This window comes from Salminus brasiliensis, chromosome 17 (genome assembly GCF_030463535.1).
Source record: "Salminus brasiliensis chromosome 17, fSalBra1.hap2, whole genome shotgun sequence".
Lineage (NCBI taxonomy): Eukaryota > Metazoa > Chordata > Actinopteri > Characiformes > Bryconidae > Salminus > Salminus brasiliensis.
Window position 1 is genome coordinate 34,008,641 of NC_132894.1, and position 25,623 is coordinate 34,034,263.

At 44.2% G+C, this 25,623-nt stretch overlaps 3 protein-coding genes across 4 annotated transcripts in view; all 3 read left to right on the top strand.

The window, feature by feature from the left end:
- The first annotated feature begins 1,480 nt into the window (after nt 1–1,480).
- snrpa1 (small nuclear ribonucleoprotein polypeptide A') lies at nt 1,481–7,815 on the top strand. Its single transcript, XM_072660867.1, has 9 exons — nt 1,481–1,688; nt 2,712–2,859; nt 3,241–3,319; nt 3,718–3,764; nt 3,950–4,052; nt 5,242–5,321; nt 5,681–5,756; nt 5,865–5,958; nt 7,120–7,815. Exons 1-9 carry the CDS (start codon nt 1,607–1,609, stop codon nt 7,290–7,292), a joined length of 882 nt encoding a protein of 293 aa, XP_072516968.1. The 5' UTR covers nt 1,481–1,606; the 3' UTR covers nt 7,293–7,815.
- Nucleotides 7,816–9,026: 1,211 nt separating this feature from the next.
- Nucleotides 9,027–13,881, top strand: selenos (selenoprotein S). 2 transcript variants are annotated; one of them, XM_072660089.1, is made up of 6 exons: nt 9,027–9,265; nt 10,298–10,429; nt 10,531–10,637; nt 13,011–13,100; nt 13,191–13,266; nt 13,501–13,881. In XM_072660089.1, the coding sequence occupies exons 1-6, from the start codon at nt 9,160–9,162 to the stop codon at nt 13,578–13,580; spliced, it is 591 nt and encodes a 196-aa protein (XP_072516190.1). In that variant the 5' UTR covers nt 9,027–9,159; the 3' UTR covers nt 13,581–13,881. The 2 variants fall into 2 exon arrangements, with proteins under 2 accessions (XP_072516190.1, XP_072516191.1); XM_072660090.1 differs by having other exon boundaries at nt 13,194–13,266.
- A 5,417-nt stretch (nt 13,882–19,298) lies between these two features.
- Nucleotides 19,299–25,623, top strand: part of chsy1 (chondroitin sulfate synthase 1) — a 60,517-nt gene continuing 54,192 nt past the window's right edge. Inside the window, exons 1-2 of the mRNA XM_072660265.1 lie at nt 19,299–20,038; nt 23,321–23,816. Of these exons, the coding sequence (XP_072516366.1) occupies nt 19,680–20,038; nt 23,321–23,816 (855 nt within the window). The 5' untranslated portion in view covers nt 19,299–19,679. The remainder of the gene's footprint in view (nt 20,039–23,320; nt 23,817–25,623) is intronic.

The following is a 25,623-nucleotide window of genomic DNA, read 5'->3' on the forward strand; positions in this document are numbered from 1 at the left end:
TTACTTTAAAAGCTGCATTTTTCTCATCACCCTTGGCTGGTTTGTCATCAGATCGGGGATTACAGAAATCTGTCCTTTTTTTCCCCCCAAAACTTCGAGGAAAAGAACACTTTGACTTTGGGGACAGTTTGAAATGCTTGGACCTTCTGAGATGTGTAGAGCTTATAGTCATTCATAATACAGCAGTGTCAGGCTCAGGTCCTGGAGGGCCGCAGCCCAGCAGATATCCTAAAACCTCTCTTTATCCCTTAAAGGAAACCCTGACTGTTTACACCCAGCTGATATGTCCAAATGGGGCCTGTATGGGCAGCCCAACTGGAAACCAGAAAGTCTTGACCTCAGGTTCGATGGTCTCCCCACATATGAACGCCCACCAGAGTCAGTGATCGGACCTGGAAGGGTTAAGCTTGGGCCACATCTAGGTTTTTGCACTGCACATGAGGCCTAGATGGGACCCATGTGAGATTACAGTGTGCTGGGAAGTTCAAGTGGGTCCCAGTAACAAAGGATGGACAAACCCCCCTGAAATCTACCTGGCCCATGTGAGCCCCACGTGAGAACGTTGGCTGGGCACTCGTATGCAGTGTAGTAGTGGACAGAATACCGGCAGAACCCCTCTCCTGCTGGGTCACTGTCGGCACTGGTTGCAGGCTGGAAAGGTCTACTGTTCCTAGATCAGTTCAAGACCAGTTATATGGAAACAACGATGAATAAAACCAGTCAAATATTTAATACTAAATATACAGTAGTTGCACCTTTCAGCCATAATATTAAAACCACTGACAGCTGAACCAAAATCACTGATGGTCAGATTCAGTGGCTCCTCTGAAGGCGTGAATGTACAGCATTACAGTGAACAGTCAGTTCCTGAAGATGATGAAGATGATGAAGATGATGAAGCAGGTAACATGGACAAGCGTAAGAATCTGAGCCCCAAGAACCAAACTGTGATGTTCTAGACACTGACTGGGTCAGAACCTCTCCAAAACATCAGGCAGGTCTTGTGGGCTGTTCTTCACGGTGTGCAGTGATCAGTACCCACCGAGAGCAACCGGGGATCCGGCGACAGGCCCTGAAGGATCTGCCTTCAGGGGTCTTGTGGAGTCCGTTCCTTGACGGGTCAGAGCTGTTTTGCCGGCGTGAGGGGGCACCTACATGATATTTTAGGCACATTTTAATGTTATGGGAGTTTTTAAACCTTTTTAAAGGTTTTTACAGCTTAATTTTAAGTCATGGGAACAAAGATCTCCACTTATTTAAGCCAGGGACACAATTTGGGATCCCATTGGCCACAACTTTTAAATGGGATATCTCTTTAAAAACTAGATCTAAATGAAGGAAAGAGAAAGAAGAGGTAAAATAAGGAAGGAAGAGAGAGACTGGGGGAGGAAATTAGGGGGAAACGAGAGAAAGGTACATCAGTGGCGCCTCCAGGCCACAGGGGGGCAGCACCGCCTGTGTGGCCGCTCTTTAGAGACTTCCTGGCGGCAGCGTGTGCGTTGTGTGTCCGTGCTGGTGAATGAGAGGCTCGGGCTGCTTTTAGGGGCTGATTTTTGGTTTATTTCCTTTATTTGATTGATTTATTTCGTTGCTGTAATTAATCAACATGGTGAAGCTGTCGGCTGAGCTGATTGAGCAGGCGGCCCAGTACACCAACCCCGTCCGGGACAGAGAGCTCGACCTGAGAGGTAGGAGAATACACACACACACACACACACACACACTCCTCTACCTCAGTCTAACACCGTTATTAACACTGATCATGCTCACCCAGACTGACCCAGTAGTGCTCATGGTTTCTGCAGGTGGTCAGTAGAAGAGGCTGTGTTGATGAGGGTCTTCATGTCTGGATGATAATAAGGGTCTTTTCTGCCCAAAATAAGCCCAATAATCCTGATTGCTAATTAGAAAAGCCACAGGACTGCATTTTTACAATTTTACTACACTAGGGGTCTTTGCTTGCTGCAGAAGAAGAGCCTGTTCTGGTCCCCTAGAGCCAGGTGGTCCCCAGCCCTGGTCCTGGAGGATCCCCAGCCCAGCCCTGCACATCACCAACCAACCAACTAACCACCTTCAGCTGCAAGGGCTTCCCAATCCCCAGTCTCCTCATTAGCTGGATCAGGTGTGCTGGGAGTGCTGGCCAACACTAAAATGTGCCAGGCAGGAGATCTTTCAGGACCAGGGTTGGAAACCACCAGCATTTTAGTGTGTGGTTCTTTGGAGAACCAGCTTTGTGTGCAAATGTGGTGCCAGTGAGTGTTAATAATGCTGAAAGTTTACAGGATGTCCGTCTGACATTAGGGTTCTGAGATTTCCCAGATTTCCCAATTTTATTTCTTTGCATAAGGTTTCCTGAAGCACGTATCAGCCGAGGAGCTGGAACGTTTTGGGGTTTTATTTGGGTTAAAGAGAAATGCCGAAGCTCTGGAGACAGGAAAGCCGTCTCTAAGACACCAGAGTTTAATAAAAACCCACTAAAATGTGGGCTGGACGTCTTAGTCTCGTTTTAGTGTTTAAATAAAACCTACTAGACGTTCGAAAAGTCTTTAAAGACTAAAACAAGACTTCGGATGTTTCCAGCCCACCTTCAGTTTCATTGTCGTGGAAGCTGCAGACAAGCTTGTGTTAAAGCTGGAGTTGGTTCTAGCTCTAAACCCCAGGACAGGTTGTGCCTCCTTTTCCTCATGTCTTCATATTTCTTCACCTCTCAGGTTACAAAATCCCAGTGCTGGAGAATCTCGGCGCCACTCTGGACCAGTTCGACACCATCGACTTCTCTGATAACGAGGTCCGAAAGCTGGACGGGTTCCCGCTGCTCAAGAGGCTGAAGACTGTGCTGATGAACAACAACCGCATCTGGTGAGGGAGGGGAGACCTCATCTGTAGTCGGGCAGGTTTTATTGTAAATCAGTGGAAGCTTCAATTGGTTCATTGAAATGGGGGCAGTTTGTTACTTTGGTTAGAAGTCAGACTTTTGTTATATCCTGCTTTATATTAAAATACTGAAAGTTTACTGTTTGTTGTATCTATATATATCTATATTTCTTCAAGAATTATTAGAAGTCTCATTCTTTGCCCTTTCCACCGCAGTGTTCTAATTAAGGAGCCAATTAAGGGAGTATTTCTAAAGTGTACCATAGATGCATAGGAACCCACGTATTGAAGTGTATCAGTGAAATCGAGGTGAGCCGAGTTTGTTCATGAGTGAAAACTGATGCTTTCATTGTTGTTCTGATGCAGCCGGATTGGGGAAAACCTGGAGCAGGCTTTGCCCAATTTAAAGGAGCTGATCCTCACAAGTAATAACATTCAAGAACTGGTGAGTAGTGGGAGTTTAGTTTGTGTGTTTGTGTGTGTGTGTGTGTGTGTGTGTACGTACAGTCTCATTAACCCTCTGGGGTCTATAAGCGCTTTTTCTCTGGTTTTATATAGCTTCTTAAATCCACCTTTAAATGCATTGCATATAAAATAATTCTTTATTTACAAATTTGTCATTTGTATTTACAAAAATGTCCATTTTGACAAGGGGTGCCCAGAGTTTTGTATAAGAGTGTCGCACACACAGTGCTTTCTTTGTGTTAGATTTTTAAAAAGCTTCTTTAACCATTGACAACAGTGCTGAGATCTTTAAAGTGCTGATGTTTTCTGATTGTGATATGAGTGTGTTTTAGTGAACTTGGGCAAGTGTTTCATGGTCTGTTTGTCATTTATTTACAGGGTGATCTGGATCCTCTTGCATCTGTGAAGACCTTAACTCTCCTCAGGTACTGAGTAGCACAGGGCTTTTAAGCTGCTTCATCCAGACACAGTTACAGCGTCACCCTGGTTCTGGTCAATAGTAGTTTTCCACTGCTTGTGCTTAGCCTTAGTTTCACATGCATCCAGAAAACCTGGAATTTATTCTTGGTGGAACCTGATTGTGATTTTTCTCACTGAGTTTTGTCTCCAGTCTTTTAAGGAATCCAGTGACCAATAAGAAGCATTACAGACTGTATGTCATCAACAAGCTTCCACAAATACGTGTTCTGGATTTCCAGAAGGTGAAATTAAAGGTATAGTACATGCAGAGTGAGTCAGTAACTTCTGGGCTGAGTTCGAGCTTATGAACCGACTGGGTTTGAGTCAAATATTAAAATATTATGTTTATGCTTTTAAATGTTTGATTAGAATTTAATTAATGTACAGATATCTAATTAAATTATTAATGTTTTTGAAGTTTAAATCCTTGAAGCACCTTTATTTGGAAATTGAGCAAACTAAGCTCCCTAGGGTGCTCCCAGAGTGTTTAAGGTGATGGTACCTTTAGGCTCCTGCAGATGGCAATGTCCAAGAATCATCAGGCTGAAAAAAAAATACCTGCAGGGTGTGCTGGTGAGAAGATTCATAGATTAAGAGGAGGAGGTACAGTGCAGTCAGTGTCTCGTTGGATTGGTTGAAAAATGGGTCACATCCAGATGTGAATGGTTGGCTAAAAGGAGTGATTGCATTTGGGCCTGCCGAAGGCCACAGTGTGAAGAAAGGAGCGGAATCTGGAAGCATACGGTCATACAGGTCTACCAGCAGAGGCAGAAATCCCAGTCTACAGGAAATCCTCCTCGTCCGAAAAGCGAAACTGAGGGAAAGGGACTGCTTTGAATGAGAGTCACTGCAGGTCCTTCCCCGCCAATATCTGAAAGGCTGAACACTCCACAGGGGACTGCAGAGTGGTCTGCGATAGGTCTTGGCTCCCTTCGGCTCAAGAATGAGGAGAATCTCCTGTAGGCTGGTGGGGTTTCTGCCTCTGCTGGTAGACCTGTATGACCGTACGCTCCCATACAGCTGCAGATTCAGCTCCTTCCTTCACACTGTGGTGTTTGGCCATGCCAAAATGCCTCTTCTCAATCCATCATCCCATCACACACTCCACAGGTATTTATAGCCTCATCTTCATTCAGGAGCCTATTATTTTTGTCCGGGAGCTTTTTATCTACTTAATAGAAATGCTTAGAGGAGTTTCAGGTCATATGTCAAGGCCGAACACACCTGGCGCTGATCTGTGACCAGCTGTCTTCTCCATATCGTCCGAATGTATCTACCTAACTGATCTCAGATAAGCGCTCTAGCTCTTGGGTTTGATAGAGGACCCCTGCACCAGCTTGCATCAACTTATTTAACCCTCATCTTGAAAGGTGATGCATCCTGGTCGTTGTCGTGATGTTGTTTTGTCAGCGTTCACTTTACCTTTGTGATGTATCGCCGCAGGAACGTCAAGAGGCTGAGAAAATGTTCAAAGGCAAACGAGGTGCACAGCTTGCAAAGGATATTGGCAAGCGCACGAAAACGTAAGACGAAACCCCTTGACCAAGCACAGCTCTTCCGAATCACTGGACTCTCCGAACTGGGTTATGGGCCCTTTGGACCCCCCTTTTTTTTTTTTTTTTTTTTTTTTTTTTTTTAAAAATCCCATCCAAAACAGTGCAATTGTCATGAATTGGCTTCACCTAAAACCAAAACCTGAACAGTGTATTCCTGGAGAGCTGGCTCAAGGCACTTCTCTACTTTTGTATCAGTTTATTAACAACAGATAAGATGCACAAGATACTACACTCTGATTGGAAGAACAGTGGTTAAAAGGCTGAAGGAGCACGCCTGCTTTGGACCAGCTGGTAAAAGAACCTTTGTTTGAATGTGTGTGTTCTAGGTTCACGCCAGGAGCTGGCCTACAGGCTGACAAAAAGAAGACTGGACCTTCTGCAGCAGACGTGGAAGCTATCAAGGCATGGAGTTTTTTTTTTTACATTAGCGTGACCAGCTGTGTGTGGATGTTGCTCGTTGCAGTTGATTCAGTGCTAACTGTTGCTTTTTGCTGAATGACCTTTCCACAGAATGCCATCGCCAATGCCACGTCACTCGCTGAGGTAGAGAGGTTGAAGGGGTTGCTCCAGGCCGGACAGATCCCCGGCAGGGAAAACAGACAAGGTACTGTTTGTGACCCGGTAATCTGAAAGGGTCGTGCAAAGGTCATTCCTTTAATCTCAGGTCACTTCGATTTAATTTGGGCTGTATGAACTTAGATTGGAGATCTGTTCCCATGAGCTGAGTGGACGTCAGGTTTGCACCACTTTCATATGTGGTCTTGCATGGATGTGGGATATAGGGAGAGTGGTCTGATCGTTATTTTAAAAATATATATGTAAGGCATGACTGTGTTTAATGTGATTCCACTAAGTGCTAATTAGATACTATATAACTTTAAAAAAAATAGCCATAACATTAGCACACCCCTGCCTAATTATGAAAAAGTCCCCCTTGTGCCGCCACAACAAATTCATAATGGGCTCCACAATACCTCTGAAGGTAGCATGTGGTATCTAGCACTGATATGTTAGCAGGAGATCCTTTAAGTCCTGTAAGTAGTGAGATTGGGCTTCTATGGATCATGTCAGTGAGCTCTAGGTGCCCATGATGTTCTCACTGGTTCACTGGTTGTCTTTTTTTGTTGTGTTTTTGTACCACTTTTGGTACATGCTGACCACTGCATACCAGCAGAAACAGAAAGCCCACAAGGCCTGCTTGCTGATGTTTTGGAGATGTTCTGACCCCCCCCCTTTTTTTTTTTTTTGGTCAAACTGTCTCAGATTCCTATGCTTGTCCATTTTTTTCATCACCTTCAAGAACTGACCGTTCACTTGCTGCCTAATATGTCCACCCCTTGACTGGAGCAGCTGTAGATGAAGATAATCAGTGTTTTTCACTTCACCTTTCAGTGGTACTAATATTTTGGCTAATCAGTGGATGATGTTTTCAGAGTCTGCTGCTTAAAATGATAAGTCAGGGCCTATAGAATTTATACTATTAAATTATATTGATAGTGTATAATTTGTCGCTTTTCATAATTAATGGACCAATAGAAATCCTGCAGAATAAAATTGCAATTTTACAGACTTCCATTGGACTTCCAGGAGGTTTTTAGGAATTATTGTACCTAAATAAATACATATGAACCAAAGATGAACTGCTTTTACTTTTATAACAAACAGTGTTGAAAAGGGACTATGAAATGTGTGGCGTGTTCCCTGTCAATGTGAACCTGGTTTCGGGGGGCGAGCTGCGCTAACACTGACTCTTTATTTTCCTCAGGTGCCCAAAGCATGGTAGAAGAGGAGGAAGAGGAGACTGAAGGGGGGATGCAGGAGTCCATGTCCATGTACGAGGCTGCTGGTGGAGGTGAAATGGAGGGGGAGGAGGAGCACACTGAGAATCAGGAAGGAGACATGGACATGGAGGAAGACATGCATGTTAATGGATCATAGTAGATTTTAGAGTTGTGTGGATGGCCTTTCAGAGTTAGTAGCCCTTTCTGAGGTAGTCAGTGCAGTCAAGTCAAGAGGCTGAGTATGTTGGGTATTTCTTTTATTTTGTCACTGTGTTTTTTTTTTTAAGTTAATCACATTAAAGACACATTTTTCTAATAAATTTGCTTTTATTTTTTCTTGGAAATGTCTGTAAATAGATTTTTTTTGTTTTTGTAGTCCACCAGAGTCTCGCACTCATTCAGATGCTTCTCAGAGTCCATGCTTTAGTTAGTTGTGGAGTAATTTGTTCATTCAGAGCCAAAATAGGATTATGCACACCCTGAATATTTACTGGTTACAGAAATGCAGTGTAAATATTGTCCTCAGTGACGGGTCCAGGTTTAACGTTCTATCTGTTGTGAATAGAGATCTGCCACGCAGTACGTTACGTCTTTTATAAAAATGCCTAAAATGTATAATGGAATTTCTAATCAAATTCCAGCTCCATGTCTGAATTGTAAATAAACATACTGAACCTAAACTCCCACGGCATGTGTTTTGTGTAAAACAGCAGAAAGTAAACTGTTATTAATTATTTAATGATTTATTTTATTTGTATTTTAACACTAATAGTGTATTGCCAGTCTTAAACTCTGTTTTTCTAGTTGTCACAGAAACATTATATAAACAATAGTGCTAAATATGTTCTCATACAATGATTTAAAGGTATAATATAAGATAATACGGTTAGTTAAAATATATGAAATGCATTTTAATTTTGTAATCTAAATCAAATCCCTTGTCATGTCTGCAAATTGTAGGTGCGCAGTCCATTGCAGTGGTCGTACACAGTATATACACTACTGCATCTAAAACAATTTAATCTTGTGGAAAACGTCAATTTCAATTTTTCGGTTTACTTGATAGATTTCATGAAAATCATTTTTTTTAAATGTCAGAATATTTAACTTGGAGTTTGAAAAAATTACTATCAAACAGTATCAACATAAAAGAGCTTGAAATGTGTCTCTTTAAATGTAATAAATATATGAAATATGACAGTTATCCTTTTCATATAGGATTTAAATACAAATCTTCACTATATTACATTTTTTGAGACGCACTAGTACATCCATATTAATACATAGAATAGGAAATGTGCATTTATGTACAAAAAAATAGGAAAAGAGGTTCGTATTAATTATTCATATGAACAACTGATCATTTTTATTATATAAAATACAATAATACAAACAATTTAATATTTTTCCTGCTATTCCTGCTTTATCATTAATGACTCTGGCTCAGGCTCTGGACTCACCGCAAACATAACCAGGAAGATTCAGATATTAAATTATGAAGGGATAGGTGGATTTTATCATTTTTAATTAATGATAATTTCAATTCTGTAAGCGCTTATTTACATAATATATGAATAATAATTCAGAGGGCGTCAAAATAGTAATAACAATAACAGCAAGTATAAAATATTTTTAAATATTTTTTAATACTTTTAAGTTATCTTTAAATACGCTATAAAATAATAAAACATTAAAAATTAAGAATATTTAATTTAATATTTTTTTATTAACGAAAAAAAAACACGATCATGGCGCTGCTTTGCTGTCTCCTGATTGGTTCTGTAAACGCCTATTTGCATAATATAGTCCGGCCAGCAGCCAATGAACTAGGAGAATTCCTACTAGCCCCGCCCTCTCAGCGCTCTCCTCCACGTCATCCTTAAACTCAGGAAGTCTGGCTCGGCTAAGTGGAGTTAGCTAGCAGGGCGCTCGGCCACAGCCACGCCGCGGAAAGGTGCTCCTAGCTGGGCTTGAGTCAGGACCGCCGGCGCCTTAGAGGCAGTAGGGTCGACTGTTACTGAGCGATGGAGTCAGTGAACGGCGCTGCCGATGTTAGAGGAGGAGGAGGAGGAGGAGGAGGAGGACAGGGGGGTCTGGAGAACCAGGACCTGAGCTTCTTCCAGACCGCTGGTAGGAAAACAGCAGCTCAGAGATTTAGGAGACAGGAACTGTGAACTAGCTGCACTTATAATGTGTTCATTTCCCCCTGAGGTCGAATAATCAGCGCCCCCGGGTCCGCTGAGGGCTGAAGTGAGCGAGGGCAGCCCGTTTGTTTACTAGCTGACTCACTGTCTGGAGGGCTGGAGGGTTCAGCCTGCTCTCATTTCACTGGTTTTATTTATTAACTGTTAATATAGGCTTTATAAACAGCCCTAGCTCATTATATTAATGTTATAACACAGCCTGTTTACTAACTAACTAACTAACTAACTATCTCTCAGACTGAAACTTGACCACAGTCAGACATCTTTACTCTGGCTCTGTAGCAACAGCTCAGCTCAGCACCCTGAGGAGCCCAGTATCCTACACAGCTCTCTCTCCCTCCCTCCCTCTCTCTCTCTCTCTCTCTCCCTCCCTCTCTCTCTCTCTCCCTCCCTCTCTCTCTCTCTCCCTCCCTCTCTCTCTCTCTCCCTCTCTCTCTCTCTCACTAATCTCTCTCTATCTCCCTCCCTCCCTCTATCTGTCTCTCTCTCTCTCTCCCTCTCTCTCTCTCTCACTAATCTCTCTCTATCTCTCTCTCTCTCTCCCTCTCTCTCTCTCCCTATCTCTCTTTAGCTCTCTCTCTCTCTCTATCTGTCTCTCTCTCTCTAATCTCTCTCTGTCTCTCTCTCTCTCTGTCTCTCTCTCTCTCTGTCTCTCTCTCTATCTGTCTCTCTCTCTATCTGTCTCTCTCTCTCTAGTCTCTCTCTAGTCTCTCTCTATCTCTCTCTCTCTATCTCTCTCTCTAATCTCTCTCTATCTCTATCTGTCTCTCTCTATCTGTCTATCTCTCTCTAATCTCTCTCTGTCTCTCTCTCTATCTCTCTCTCTCTAATCTCTCTCTCTCTCTCTTCTCTCTCTCTCTCTCTCTATCTCTCCCCCCCCCCTCTCTCTCTCTCTCCCCCCCCTCTCTCTCACTCTGTGTGTGTGGTTCTGTTCTGACCTGGTTCTTCTCGCCCACAGTTTCCACGTTCCTCTCTGATTATGGGTGGTACCTGCTGCTCCTGTGTGCCGGAGTTTATCTCCTCATTCAGCATCTCAGCAAGAGCAGGTCCTCCAGCCAGGATCGCAGCTCGGCCTCAGCATCCAGCCAAGGTCAGTGGGTCGTGTGTACGGGTCAGTGCGACGCATCTTCTTAATAAGGCTTTTGGATTAAGCGCAAAGTAAGGAAGCTGGTTTGCTTTGTGTCCCTCCAGACCCTGCGGCCGTGGTGAGACGCCAGGAGGCTTTGGAGGCGGCGCGGCAAAGAATGCAGGCAGAGCTCGATGCCAAAGCTGCAGAGTTTAAAGAGAAGCAACAGAGAGTGAGTGCTGATTGAGTGGCACGTGATGGCAAGTGCTTCAGGGGGGTTTGATGGGGGATCATGTGCTGAATTTATTCGGCGTTTCCATTTAAGGCGCTTAGCAGACGCTCTTCTCCAGAGCGACTGTTTACTAAGCTAGTTTTTATCGACCAGAATCCAGAAGATCCTCTAAGATGAGACTCTACTAAATATAGAAGTCAGTCTGGAGACCCCAATACTCCACACACTCTGCACACTAAGTCCTCTCAGAAGAGGAGGGTCTTCAGTCTGGGTTTGAGGACAGTGAGTGTTGGACTCTGCTGTTCGGACACCCAGGGGAAGCTCGTTCCACCACTTCGGTGCAGGACAGTAAAAAGTCTGGACGCCCGTCTTCCTGGATCTTAAAGGATGGCGGGTCGAGCCGAGCCGTACTTGAAGCTGGAAGGGCTCTTGGTGCACATCGGCTTTTGACCATCGCCGTCGTACCAAGTACGGAGGCTTCTTGGCTTTGATTTTGGCCATCCTCAGGGTTTTGAATCTGATGCAAGCAGCAGTTACAGGAAGCCAGAACATTAAAACCACCAAGTCAAGTGAAGAACATTGACGTTGACTCTCTAATAACATTGGCACCATGCTGCTTATGTAAGAGATGGTATAAATGCCACTGATGTTTAAACAGGCTCCTCCGCCCTTGGCGCTTCTTTAGAAATGGCACGGCTAAATGGAGCACACCCAGATTCTCTGTTCTAGAGGAACTTGCTGAGTCAGAATTGTTTGCAGTAGAGTTGATGGGAACCAGCACTGTAAAGCAGTCTGTGGGTGAGGTTTTATCCAGTAAACCATTCCCTGAATTGGTTTATTTCTGTACCACTGAGTCATTTTTTAAGTATTTTTAAAAGTTTCTTTAGTGGTCATGAACTAAATATATGAAAATATAGCCGCTTTATTTAATGTCCAGACCCACCAGTGAACCTACACCTGTCTTCAGAGTTTTAATGTACCCCTGATCCAATCCAAATCTCTTAATGCTGACTATCGGCCGATACCGATCTTCCCATCTTCGTGTTTCTATGAAAAATTCAGCCCCACAGTGTTGGCAAGATGTTCTGATCCACACTAATAAACCAATTATAGTGTTTAATATCTTACAGTTCTTACTTAGTCTTAGTCTGACTGACCTCCCTGACCATCAGCTCTCTGCTACTCTGCAGTCTGATCACTCAGTGTATGTGCATTAGCATTAGCCTCAGCCTCCTCCTCGGTTCTGAATGCGCCGCTCAGAGCTGGCTTAGAACCAGAGAAAGGAGCGTGGTTCTCTCGCTGGTAGAACATTAGAGCACTTCCACCATGGTCTGGTTTCTAACCAGGTGTTATTCTAGAGTACAGACTGAATGGGAGGCACGTTAGATTTTCCCAAATGGAGATAATGGAGTGAAATCTTGGTTGTTGCTCAGCTACAATCAAACTGGGTTTGTTGTTGTTGTTGTTGTTGTTTTTGGCAGCGTGGAGAAAAATGGCAGAAAATTGACCAACATTTTGTGGAAGACACACAAGTTTAGATCCTCCTCTTCTGGCAGATTAACTAACTCCCTCTTTACCTGCTGCTCTGTGGCCGTCTGCTGTAGCTGCGTCACAGCGTTTACAGTGAGGCTCTGAGCTAACGCTCTTCCCCGAACTCTCCGTTCCACCTTAAGTAACGCAGCCGTTACGCTCAGCTGTTGAGACGTACTTACAGTAACTGCGGTGCTATTTAAGGTGGAATGGGGAGTTAGCATTAGAACCGACTCCAGCTTTAGTTTAATTTTCCTCACTGAAATAATGTCTCAGATGAGCTCTTGACAGTCTGGGGTCAATTTAGAAAAAACGAGATGCTTGTCGGCAGCAACTGAGGATCATGTCTATTAGTGACGCCTGGGGGACGCCTGATGGCACTCTGCTACAGCAAACCTAAGGATCGGAAGTGGGTTGGATCGGGACGTCCCTATATGTGACAACTTTCTGTGAGGGAGCTTTTAAACGTTCAGACGGTTCAATGGTTCAAATTTACCACCACTGTGAACAGTTCTGTCCAAGTTTCTCTAGAGTTTCAGACCAAACCCACCCAGAATGACCTTGTTTACGTCATTCATTATTATTGACACATTTTTGATCATATTGTGATTAGTTTTCTCTACTTTCCCACATTTCCATTAATGTCCACCCTTCTTATATTCTAGATTTTTATTATTATTATATTTATTCAATGATTGCTCTTTAACTGGGACCTTGAGATCTCAATTTCGTTCAACCCCATTTACCACATGCGTTGCAAATGACAATAAAGTCTCCTTGATTCCTTAAATTTGACCAAATATTGGACATAATATTGGACATTCTCGTTCTCTTCTGTTCTAGATGGAGGAGGAGAAAAGACAGCAAAAGATTGAGATGTGGGAGAGCATGAAGGAAGGGAAGAGTTACAAAGGGAATGTGAAAGTTGCACAGGTAGGAGGTTGCTGATCTCTCTGAATTCTGAATCATCGAGGACATCAAATCTAGTCTTAACTTTAATACACCCTCTTTCTCTGATTGTAGCAGAACAGCAGTGAGGCTGCCAGTTCCTCGACAGCGCTGAAGCCCAAATCCGACAAAAGGCCTCTTCGCAGCAGTGGTATTACGCCATTCCTACTGTCTCATGTTTTCTTGTACGGGGACGTTTGCTTACAGAGGCGTGTTTCTTGTTAAATCGGTTGCGCTAAGCTGAAGAATGATGCCAGGAATGAGTCTGAATATTCGAATGTTGATTAAATCAGTTTTGAAACTTTACTGGGGTAGAATTGAGTTTGTTAGACCACAGGTTGCCTCTCAGATTGAGCCTTAAACGTTGTGTTTGCTTCTGTACCAGGTTATAATCCACTGACTGGAGACGGAGGAGGAACCTGCGCATGGAGGCCAGGCAGAAGAGGGCCCTCCGCTGGTGGATGAGGTTAAAGGAGGTCGGAGGGACACTAGTGACACTAGTCCTAGTGGCTTCTGACCTTTTGACCTCAGGCAAAGGAGCACACCTTAAGCAACTGAATGAAGCTGTCAGCGCTCATTATGGCTCAGTACAGAGTAAAACTCGCGGCCTTTCCTGCGGTAACAGAACCAGATCTTTATTTTAAAGCTTTTTTTGAAAACCGTCCCTGTTGATTTTAAACTTGCAGAGTAGGACTCTTTATTTTTCACTTTATTTTGCTTCATCAAAGATGTTCACAATGCAGGATAACAGGACTGTTTTTTTTTTTTTTTTGGGGGGGGGGGGGGGGGGGGGGGGGATTAAGTCTAGTCTTGGATTATGCAGCATTCTGAATGAGCTAGGCTTAATCCATATGTGCAGAATCAGCCCCTTAAATGCTACGGGGAGATTTTAGGCTGTAACCTGGCATTTGTCGTAAGCGTACTAGACATGCAATTATTCTTCTCACTGAAATATTAATGCTGTAACTAATTTCCCTTAATTTCCCAAATTGGGATTAAGTCTAGTCCTGGACTATGCAGCATTCTGAAGGAACTAGGCTTAATATCTCCCCTATGCTCCAGAGAGATTTTAGCCTGTATTTGTACATTTATTTTTTGCATTTTTATTATTATTATTATAATTGTTGTTGTTGTTATTATTATTATTAAGAATATTGGGTAACACAATAATCATTCTTATTGATTTATTGATGCATCATCTAACTTTCCAAATGGGATTAGGCCTCATCCTGGACCACGCAGCACACAGATTGGAATAAGGATGGTACGTCTACACTGTTAAAAGGGTGAGATCCTTGAGGACCTTTGGGAGGTTCTTCAGTTTGAAACATCTTTACTGGCTTTTAAGGAACCTTCAAGAAACCTGAAGAGGTTCCTCAGTTTCAAACAGAAGAACCTCCAAATGTTCCTCCAGCATCTTGTGTTTTTAACAGTGTAGTCAGTTCAGAATTGGTGCTAATAATAATAATAATAATAATGATGATGTGCTTAATTTAGCTGTAATTCTGCTTTGTGAACATCTCTTCTTTTTTTTCATTGTAGGATCAAACCCTAATATCCATGTGAGCTCGACAGCTTCTAATGACACCTCCTCACTAAAGGCTCTCAGGCCAGTGGGGTTTGGTTGATGTTTTTCGGTTGTGGGAGTGCTCCTCTTTTTAACACGTCAGACTTTAGGAAATGTGTGCAGGTGTTTGGGACGGCGCTGTAGGATTTACTTCCTTTGGGGTAGCTTTCTCAGCTCACCTGACAGGGCTGGCTTTCCCAGAAGTCATCTTCGTTCAGGGATTGTGCTTAAATGGTCGAGTGAGCGTCACGCTGAACGCTCTCTCTGCCAGTTGAGATGAGCTTAGCACGGAGGTGATTTTGGGAAAGCGGCCTCTGGGCAGTTATCTGTGAGGATTTGTGTGTCCTCTTCAGTGGTGTAAAGTTTTTTTTGTTTTTGTTTCTTTTGTAGTTGCAGAAAATATTATTTGCGTTGACATGAAATCAGTCGTTTGTGTTTTACTGTATTTGCTTAACAGCTTTCACAATTAAAAGACTTTATTTAGCATGAACATGTAACCTCATCATTTACTGTTAACAAACATCTGCAGAGGAAGGAAATGAGATGATGGAAAGATCCAGGTTTAAGGAAAAATATAAACAATAACTTCAAATATCTGCAATAATCCAGTGTTTAGGGTGTAAACGGTCATATAGAGTTTTTAGTTTGCTGCCGTCATTCCAGAGAGCACAGTTCTAGTACAGTGTTGCCTTACACAGCTTTGCTTGTACCTGTTTACCATCTGGTTTTAAAATCCACTGTCCAAATGTTTGTGGACACCCCTTCTAATGAATGCATTCAGCTACTTTAAGTTGCACCCACTCCTGGCACAGATGTGCAGATGCACACACACATTTTGTCTAGTCCCTGTAAAAAAAAAAAAAAAGAGTACTGCCAATAGAATAGGACCCTCTGGGGCAGATAGTAAACATGAGCCTATTGGCACCATCCTGCCTAATAATGCCAGGTGTGGGTTAGAGGGGGATATAAAGCCCCCCAGCATTGAGCTGTGGAGCAGTAGAAGAGACTGTGTTCTCTGGAATGATGAATGGTGGAGCTCCATTCAGTACTTTTGGGATGAGTTGGTGATCATCATCCAACATCCTGACCTCACTAAGGCTCCTGAATGCAATCAAATCCTCACAGCATTGCTCCTCCAACATTTAGTAGAAAGTCTGAAAGATTCTTCCCTGGACAGTAGAGACAGTTACTCCCTTGATTAATACCTTTGATTTCAGAAGAATGAAACAATGAAGGTGCCGGTGTCCAAAAACTTTTTGTCCAGTGTATGAACAAATGCTTTAAGACCAAAACGTCTCAAACAGTGTCTGGGGCATCGGGCAGGGTGGTCGTGACCGTTTGGTGTCTGTGAGGAGCTTTTAGAGGCATTGGACTCTTCGGACGTCTGGTTTCGTTCACCACCACTGTGAACAGTCCTGACTCTCAGTTTCACACCACTGAGTTATCAGTCATGAATTGATTGCGCTGAATAATTATCAAATAATAATCAAGTAATGAAGTCTGCTTGACCTGAATCCAGTGCATTGGGGCAGGACTGTGCACAAAAGGGCAGTGCAACTGGCCTCCACTGCACTGTGTGCTTTTCACCCCTAGGGGGCGACAGTAATGTAAGCAGTTGCTTCTGAAATAAGTGATGAGCTTTTCAGTAACTTTGTGGATTATTTTACCATTTGAATCATTAAAAAACCCAAAATATATATTAAATATTATATATATCATATATTTTTAAAAAGCTTATTATTGATAAATAATAATTATTGATTATTATTGATCAGCTTTCTCTGATAAATGCATTTCTGATCAATTTTATGAGGAACAAACTCCATTACTTATGATGTGTCCAAAAAGAAATGGGAAGGGGTTCAGTCTTAGTGGGAATAATGATACAGGTGTCCCTGTAACGCTGGCTGCAGTACGCTAGGGGGCACTGTGTCCCTTAATACTATACATTCACCAATTACATCAAAACTACCACCAAAACAGCCCTGACCCGTCCGGATCTGGACTCCACAAGACCTCTGAAGGTGTTCGGTGGTATCTGTGGTTCTGTTCACCTTCAGACATCTTCATCTTTCTTAAAGTCCTGTAAGTTGTGAGCTGACCCTGTCACACCCCCCCACACACACAAGACCTGCCTGATGTTCTGGAGAGGTTCTGATGACCCAGTCATTGTCTAGAACATCACAGTTTGGTTCTTGTCAAAGTGCCTCAGAGTCTCACTGTTGGTGTGAATATTCACTGAACCTGCAGTGCCGGCCGGAGGGCAGCAGATGGCGCTGTTTTCCTTTTACTGTACTGTACTGTATGGGAGAACTGGAAAGCATGAAAACAAAGAGATGGGTTCAAACCCTGATCAGTGTGACCCCTGCTATTTTATTTATTATTAATCAGTGGTTTTATCCTTTTGCTACTATATATATATATTTATATATTTTTTTTATTTGATCCTTATTAATAATATATAGATCACTGCTATGGACAACATCACCAGTCACTTTATACAACAGGAATAGACAAAAACATACATATTTATATTTAGCTCCACTCTCTCTCAGACTATACCCGTCTCGGAAAATCCCTCCTGTCTTTGTATATTCTGTATTTTGTATTTATTTAATATAATTTTTATATAACTTTATTTTTAATATGTTTAGTACGTATATACTTTGTCCTCCTGTAGAGCTATGTGTATATAAGATACATATATATTAGATATGTAATATGTAAATATTTTTTTTGCATCTCTATAAACAACTCCAGTTTTCTGTGGTTTATATGCTGTATTGTTTATTAGCAAAAGGCAAGTATAGATCTTTGTTGGGCAATTTATTATTACTATGAACCCATTTCTGTATATTAAAGCATTAATAAGAAAATCTGAGGATGAAAATCCTCAGAACACCTGAAACTCGTGGGGTTTTGAGACCCTTCGGCCTTCTGTGGATCACTTCTGTGGTTCCAGTTTTTTTGTCAAAATATCCACACTGAAAGGGTCCGTACCAGATAAACGAAGTGCACTGTACACTGTGACCCATACAGGCTTATGCAAAAGTTTTGGCACCCTAAATGACATGGGTTGTTGATTGTTTCTAAGTGTAAATGTGTCACTCCCACTGTTTATAAGCTCTAAATTCTGCAGAAAATGTTATAATTAAGTTCATTTAAGTTTAAAACAAAATGTGACCATTGATTAGAGATACCCAAACCTTTACAAGTGACTGGATATGGGAAGATAAGTCATTTTGTCCATGAAAGACTGAATTAACTAGGGGCCCTTACATTATTTCATTAATATTTGCATATAATTGAAATAATAAATCTATTTAAATATATTTGGACTTCTTTTCATTTTTTAAATCAGTAGTTCATGTGATCAAAATACATTTAATACACAAATTTTACCACAATGCATAATTTAAAAACATAATTTAAGCAATATGAGTCAAATCATTGGATTAAATGACATAATATTTAAAAAGAAGCATTAAAGGGTTAATGCACGAACGGCAAAGCAAGCAAAAGATCTATGCAGATACATGTCATTCAACATCTTTTGCTTTTAAACCTGCATATTATTTCTCCTTTTGCTTAATATTTGCTCAACCGCAGTTTAGTGTGACACTCTCCATTCGTCCCGAGTCTATCGCAATGGTGCTGAATGGAGCCAGACGTCAACAAAGAGTGTAGCACCTCTAAAAGCTCACACACTCTCTCTCACAGGTATTTCACCAAACGGTTAAAAAAAGCTGTCTGATTGCTGTGGAAATCTGGTGCCATCGTTCTGAGAAGCCTTTTTTTGTTCTTTTGGCCCTAAAAATTGTTTTTAATCTGCCTGTGGCGGAGGGATACATGCAGGGATGCTGCATGGCAAAATAGTCCCTCTTTTTCAGATTTAGCACATAGATATGACACATATATAACTCAGGACACATGATAAATTAAATTCTAATAAAATAAGCCAATAAAATGTCTATGTTGATGCTGTAGGCTGACTAGGTGACGCAGTGGTGGCTCAGCGGTTAGAGCGCCGGGATATCGATAACAGGGTTGTGGGTTCGATTCCCGGGCTCGGCAAGCTGCCACTGTTGGGCCCTTGAGCAAGGCCCTTTACCCTCTCTGCTCCCCGGGCGCTGGAGTTGGCTGCCCACCGCTCTGGGTGTGTGTGTGTGTGTACTCACTGCCCCTAACACATGTGTGTGTGTGTGAGTGTGTGTTCACTACCAGATGGGCTAAATGCGGAGGACACATTTCGCTGTACAGTGTACACTGTTCAGTGACAAATACGTGCACCTTTACCTTTACCTAGTTCAGTTCACCTCCACTGTAAAAAAAAAGGTAAAAGTGGGTTTCTCTACGGTCTCAGGTGATAAATGATGTAGATATTTTGATTAATCGATGGATTCAGATTAATATGTATTAATATGTATTAATAGGCATTAATATGCATTAATAGGCATTAATAGGCATTAATGGGTTAATTAATGACCCCCCCCTCCCCCTCTTCTCCATGTCCTTGTGATAGCAGCTGATGGCCGGTGGGGGGCGCTGTGTGCTCTATGCGCGCCGCCTGTATTACAGCAGCGGCAGCAGCAGAAGAAGCAGCATTTGGCTGCTGTGCGTGTCGGAGCTCGGAGCGCCGGAGGGACGGAGCGCCGCTCTCAGGCCGGATCGAGGCAGCGTTCAGTCCGAGGTAGTGACTCACTGAGGTGTTGGAGCTCAGCCGGGCATGTGGAGACCGCTACAGCCGCACTGCAACGTCGACAAGTAGCTGGAGCCGGAGCCCCAACAGCGGCGGCTCCTGCCATGAGACAGCCCGAGTGCGGTGGAGCGCTGGAGCGGGGCAACGACACCCACACACCGCCGCCGCCGCTGCCGCTGCCGCTGCTGCCCCCTCGGCTACGGCTCTGATTCGACCGGCACTCGGTCCACACTGAAATCAGACTCCAGAGACAAAAAGAGGTGGATTAAACTACCCGAATTTTAAAAAGCTCGGTGGGATGGCCGGGAGGAGCCGCAGAGCCTGGTTCAGCGTTCTCCTGGGGCTGGTGGTCGGCTTCACTCTGGCTTCCAGGCTCATTCTGCCGCGGGCCAGTGAGCTGAAGAAAGCCGGGCACAAGCGCAAGGCGAGCGGGGTCGGCGGAGGCGGAGGAGCGGCGGGCTGCGGCGGTGGCGGAGGCGGCGGCGGCGGCGTTGTTGGGCTCAGGAGGGAGCACGGGGGGCTGCTGATGTGGCCACCACCACCACCACCGCCGCCGGAGCCGACCGAGAGATCCGCGCAGAAAGCGGGACACTTCCTATTCGTCGGCGTTATGACCGCGCAGAAGTACCTGAATAACCGCGCCGTGGCGGCGTATAGGTGAGCTGGAGCCCGGGGGGAGAATCAGGAGAGGGGGGAGAGGAGGGGGGGAGAGAGGGGGGCAAGGCAAGGCAGCTGCATGCAGTGTGGAGGAGGGGGGTAAAAGCCTAAATATGATAATAATAAACGTGTTGAGTAAAACTCAACTTTTTGTGAAAATGAGGTTTTTTTTTAACAAAAATGAGGAACATTTAACCCCCAGGCCTGCTGATCTGGGATCAGGGTGCCTTCCACATGCCTTTCTTTCTCCTTGGCCCCTAAGGCAAGGGATGCTTTTGTGCAAGTTACCCCCCCCCCCTCCCCCTTTCGGTATTTAGGTGGCTAGAAGCTGGGCCTGCATGGAGCCCTTCTAGATGGAGCTCCTCAGAACATCCGTTCCAGAAGTCCTGACCAGACGGGTAGTCTCCTTACCCCCAGTGAGGAGCCGGAGGTCGGCTTCTTCAGAGCATGCATGTGTTTGTCTCCTGCCCCTATCCAGAGTTCGGAGTCTTGCCCCAGGGCTCTGAATGGTGTAGAGTGGGCTTCAGGGTATCAGGCCCCACTCTACCCTGGATAAAGGTGATGGTGGTGGTGGGGATCGTGGTGGTGGTGGTGGGGATCGTGGTGGTGATGGTGGGGATCGTGGTGGTGGTGTTGTCCACTACACTACTCAATCTTTCTCATAGAAGCAAGCTGAACAGCCCACAGAGATTGTCGTGGCCCGTCAAGCCATGTACGTTTGATTGAATGGTGGCGTTCAGTGAGGGTTAGGGTTCTTTGGAGATTCCTGGTGTTTTAGATTAGCAGTAGCTGAGCTAGCCTTTTGCAGATGTTCGTAAATTATGGTTTTATAGGTTATTAAAAAAAACATGGCGTGCATTTTTTTTTTTTTTTCTTTTTCTTTTTTTAGGGTGGCACTGTGCAATAATGAAAACCAGGGATGCACTGATATCCAGCGTTTTCCTTACTGAACAATGTGCAAACCGGCAAGGCTAGGAAGATCTGGACTGATGCTTTTATAGAGTAAAAAATGCAGTAAAATCAAGAATACAATAATGATTTAATAAAAAAAGGGTATTCTAGTGCAGTAGTGCAGCATCAGCTGAACATGGCAATCTTTAAAGTAAAAAAAAAATGCATAAATACACCAAATATAGATGAGAAATGTTACTGATAATAGTTTATTTATTTGTTTATTTTTCTTTCAGTAGTTATCTGCAGAAATCGATATGATCTCATTGTGCTGGTTGTCATCCCTGCATTAGTAAGCCAATTAAATCAAGTTTTGATAAGTTACTAATATGTGGCATCAAGGACTAATTATTAAAAAGTATTTAAACACTCTTATAATCTCTGAAAAATATGATCAAATATTAATATAAGCACCCAGAAGTGCTTACACGCCACGTCACACACTCGGAACATAAAAAAAAAAAAAAAAGGCCTGTATGTTGGATAAGAGTAACCTCAGCTATGGTGAAAGTAGTCCTCATGTTCCTTCAGACAGGCTAGAGGCTTCTACCCATCCATTAAGTAAGTGACCTCATTGCCTGCTGTCATTGCTGTCTGCTAAAAACCTGTCCACTCTGGTTCGGTCCACCTTCACCCCTGCGCTTCACTCTCCAAAATAAAGGTGCTGTACACGGTTCTTTGGCAGATACCTCAGAAGAACCAAGGCTAACGTGAGGAACCATCCTCAGCCATCAACTGAAGCTTCTTCAGACCTTTAAAAGCTTCATACCTGGTTCTTCTTCCATGGCGTCTCTCAAAGAACCACCTGAAGCGGCTCTACTCGTAAGAGTGTGCTTCAGCAGGTCCAGCCATGGTGGTCTTTATCTCCGAACGTATCTAAAACGCACTAAAAGCCACAAGCACATGACTCAGCCTGGAGTGGGCAGTCAAAAGCACCACCTTTTCGCGCTGCGTCTTTATTGATGAGATGTCGAGACGTTCGGAAGGGCCTGGATGAGGGTATGCCTGTAAATAGCAGAACAGCAGGGCTTATGAAGATAAAATTAGACATTGGCTTGTGAAGAAAGCGCGCCGTCCGAACAGTACTGTCTTCTCACATGCCGTCATGTGGGCCAGGCTAATGCGTTTTGGGCAGGGTAAAGCCGGGATATTGCGTTAAACAGGCCTGGATTTCTCAGGCTTCGACCCCAGAATAGATTTGATACGATTAACCTATTTTGCAGTAACGTGGAGCTGAAAGATAACCCTGATACTGTATTATGGCTTTCTGCTAAACTAGGCTCTGTTTACATGGAGGCTAAAGATAACAAGTCATTTTCATATCAGGTTTTACCTGCGCTGGGTTGAGCGACGCTGGCATGTAATCTGGAATGAATGGCATGTCTGTAATCCTCGTATTCTCTTATTTGTGAATGTGACGTGGGCTTCATGTGTAGAAAATGAGCAGAAGCCCCCCCCAAGTTCCCCACAGCAGACAAAATGCTCTGGGTGTGCTCAAGGTCATCACCAGCTTTGGCCTCATATAATAATACCACCACCACCAACAACAAGGAGGAGAGAGCACTGCAGTATTGTCCACATAGGCGAATTACACGAGGAGTGATATCTCCTCCCCTTGGACCTTCATATTTTGTTGAGTTGTAGCTCCATAGTCTACCTCAGCTGTTGTGTCTAGAAGCTGTGCTATAACCGGGGGTGTAGATGGGCCGTTCAGGCAGACAGATGGACAGGTAATGCATTTAACTGATCCCCAAGGGAAATTCGAGAGTGATATTCGGTAGCTAAACGATATTGGATATTATATTAATATTCGTAGGCCAAAAGGAACCAGCTGGAACGGTCTTTGAAAACAACAGGAGGCTTCTGGTAGATGACATGTGCTGCAGTTAACTGGCTGATACTGAGTACAATGAGTAAAGGGCAGAGGAATGACCCAGCAAGATGTATCGGCTAGCAGACGCCCGTGCCGGCCAGCATCGCACTGAAGGGATGTGGGGAGAGGGGAGCAAGGGACCAATTGTGCTCTCTCTGGCTCTGGCTGCTGATGGCAGGCAGCATGACCCGGGATTCAAACAAGCAGTCCTCGGGTCATAGTATATATATATGTGTGTGTGTGTGTGTGTGTGTGTGTGTGTGGTAAAAAATGTGGGCTGTAAAAAAGACGGTTAGTCAGAAGGCTTATCCAATGACTATCCAATGGCTAATAGATCGGTGTCCACAAACTTTTGGCTAAAATATAGTTATATAGTTCTGGTTTCTACCTGATATTCGTCTTCTCACCCTCATCAATCTCCTCTCCCTCCCCTCTCTCTCTCTCCTTATGTTGTGTAGGACCTGGGCCCAAACCATTCCAGGCAAAGTGGAGTTCTTCTCCAGCGAAGGCTCCGACACGTCCATTCCCATTCCCATCGTGGCCCTGAAGAACGTGGACGATTCCTACCCGCCCCAGAAGAAGTCCTTCATGATGCTGAAGTACATGCACGACCATTACCTGGACCAGTACGAGTGGTTCATGCGTGCAGACGATGACGTCTACATCAAAAGTGACCGGCTGGAGAGCTTCCTGAGGAGCCTCAACAGCAGCGAGGCCATTTTCCTGGGACAGACGGGGATGGGGGCCCGCGACGAGCTGGGCAAGCTGGCCCTGGAGCCCGGCGAGAACTTCTGCATGGGCGGCCCGGGTGTGATCATGAGCCGCGAGGTGCTGCGCAGGATGGTGCCCCACATCCGCCAGTGCCTGCAGGAGATGTACACCACGCACGAGGACGTGGAGGTGGGCCGCTGCGTGCGGCGGTTCGCGGGGGTCCAGTGCGTCTGGTCGTATGAGGTGAGTGAAGGTTGGGCTGGAGGATTGCTGGAAGGCTCCAGTAGGACTTTGTAAATCTTGAATACACCTCAACACACACTGATGCAGCTTCAAAAACAGGGGTGGGCAACGGGGTGCTGGAGTCCAGAGCGGTTTACGGCTTTCCCTGCCGTAACCTGGTAATTAACAGGGGAGCTGAATCAGGTGTGCTTAAGCAGGTAAAGCTTAGGAATCCGGCCCTCCAGGACCAGAGTTGCCCATCCCTGTTCTAAAAAACAAGTCCGGTGAATCGACCTCTATAGATTAATCAATCTATACAAATAATCCTTGGTTGCAGTCTTGGATTAGAGAGGTCTTTGCCCAAGCTCTAGTCTGGTTCTGGAAGTCAGTTGGAGCAAATCCTGGAACAGGCAAAAGCTCAGAAAAAAGCCGCCGGCGGTTTCACGTCGATCACAGGCAGTTCTGGGAGGTTGTTAAAAGAGCTGATTTTGGGACGTTGTGCACTAGAAAGCATCAGCCTGCCGGTCGGACGTGGGATTGAGGCGACGCTTTGCTCTTTGATCGCTACCCTCAGACCTGTATTTTCAGCATTTTACAATATGGGACGGTTCCTGAAACACCATGTTTGCACGTCTTGTATCCAAAAATGGCTCTTTTAAGGAACCACCAGTTGAGAAGTTCTCTGGTTGGTCTTTACGGACACCCTGACAGTCCTGACATGTTTATTGACATGTTGCAAGTTGGAGTGGAGCGAAATCTGGACCGTCTGAGAGTTCCTGAGGACCAGTTTGATGACCACTGCTGGGGTGTTGTTCTCGAGCTGGACCTCAAGGACCCTCAGATGGTCCAGATTTTTGCTCATCTCTATCTGCCTCTCGGAGTCGAGATACTCGTCAAACATGTCTATGTTTTGTATGAAACTGAATAATAGGCGCTCAGGAACTTCTGGAGGTCTTCTTCCCTACGTTAGTGAAGCTAAGGCTCCCTAAACAGTTCGTCCACATGAGTAAAGGTGTGTTTCCCCAGGAAATATGAAGAATGTTTCATGTTTAGGGTCAGAGCATCTCCTCACACACCGCTCGAGATTGTTCTGGACGTTCTGGATATTAATTTATATGCAGGTGTCTTTTTAAGAAGATCTGCACAAATCTAGTGCACTTATAGACCCACTGGGTTAAATAATCGCTGTAGATTAATTGAGTTAATAGAAATAATCAGTAACTGAGGTCTAAGAGATTTAGCAGAGAGCACTGAACGAGCCCTGGCCTGAGTCTGGACGTGTGAGTCAGGCCTGAATCTGTTAAATAAGAGCCAATCTTGGTAAAAACAGAAGCCAAAGAAGCTGCCAACAGTCACACATTGATCACAGGCTCTTTATTTGCGAGCACTTTTTAAGAATCCCTCCTTTTCTCCGATTATTTTGTGCTTGGATAGAAACTAGATCAAAGACTGAAGTGTTGTTGCCTCAAACCCACGTCCAATCAGCAGGCTGTTGCTTTCTAGTGCACATTGTTCTAAAATCAGCTCTTTTAACAACCTCTCAGAACTGCAATTTGGAGGATTGTAAATTATAGGTTTGCAAATTTTTTTTACCCCTTTCCTCACCATCTTTGCTCCCTGGCAGCCATTAACCATCGCAGCCTTCTTATGTTCCAGTGCTGTATTTGTGTACGTTCGGGTGTTTTTGAAGCCTGTATAAGTTCTTCAGCTCAAAACGAGCTGCCAGGGGCCGGTCGAGACGGGCCGGTCGAGTCGTTGGTCAGTGGCTTGTAGTGATGGTGCAACCAGACGTGTAAAGCAACAAAGCAGTTAGTCAGACAAGACAGGT

Bases quoted from the DNA above. Each gene is read 5' to 3' on its own strand.
- snrpa1 (XM_072660867.1), top strand. From the start codon at position 1,607: ATGGTGAAGCTGTCGGCTGAGCTGATTGAGCAGGCGGCCCAGTACACC. The intron at 1,689-2,711 runs GTAGGAGAATAC...TTCACCTCTCAG, and splicing joins CAGAGAGCTCGACCTGAGAG to GTTACAAAATCCCAGTGCTG. The intron at 5,322-5,680 runs GTAAGACGAAAC...TGTGTGTTCTAG, and splicing joins ATTGGCAAGCGCACGAAAAC to GTTCACGCCAGGAGCTGGCC.
- selenos (XM_072660089.1), top strand. From the start codon at position 9,160: ATGGAGTCAGTGAACGGCGCTGCCGATGTTAGAGGAGGAGGAGGAGGA. The intron at 9,266-10,297 runs GTAGGAAAACAG...TCTCGCCCACAG, and splicing joins GAGCTTCTTCCAGACCGCTG to TTTCCACGTTCCTCTCTGAT. The intron at 10,430-10,530 runs GTCAGTGGGTCG...GTGTCCCTCCAG, and splicing joins GGCCTCAGCATCCAGCCAAG to ACCCTGCGGCCGTGGTGAGA.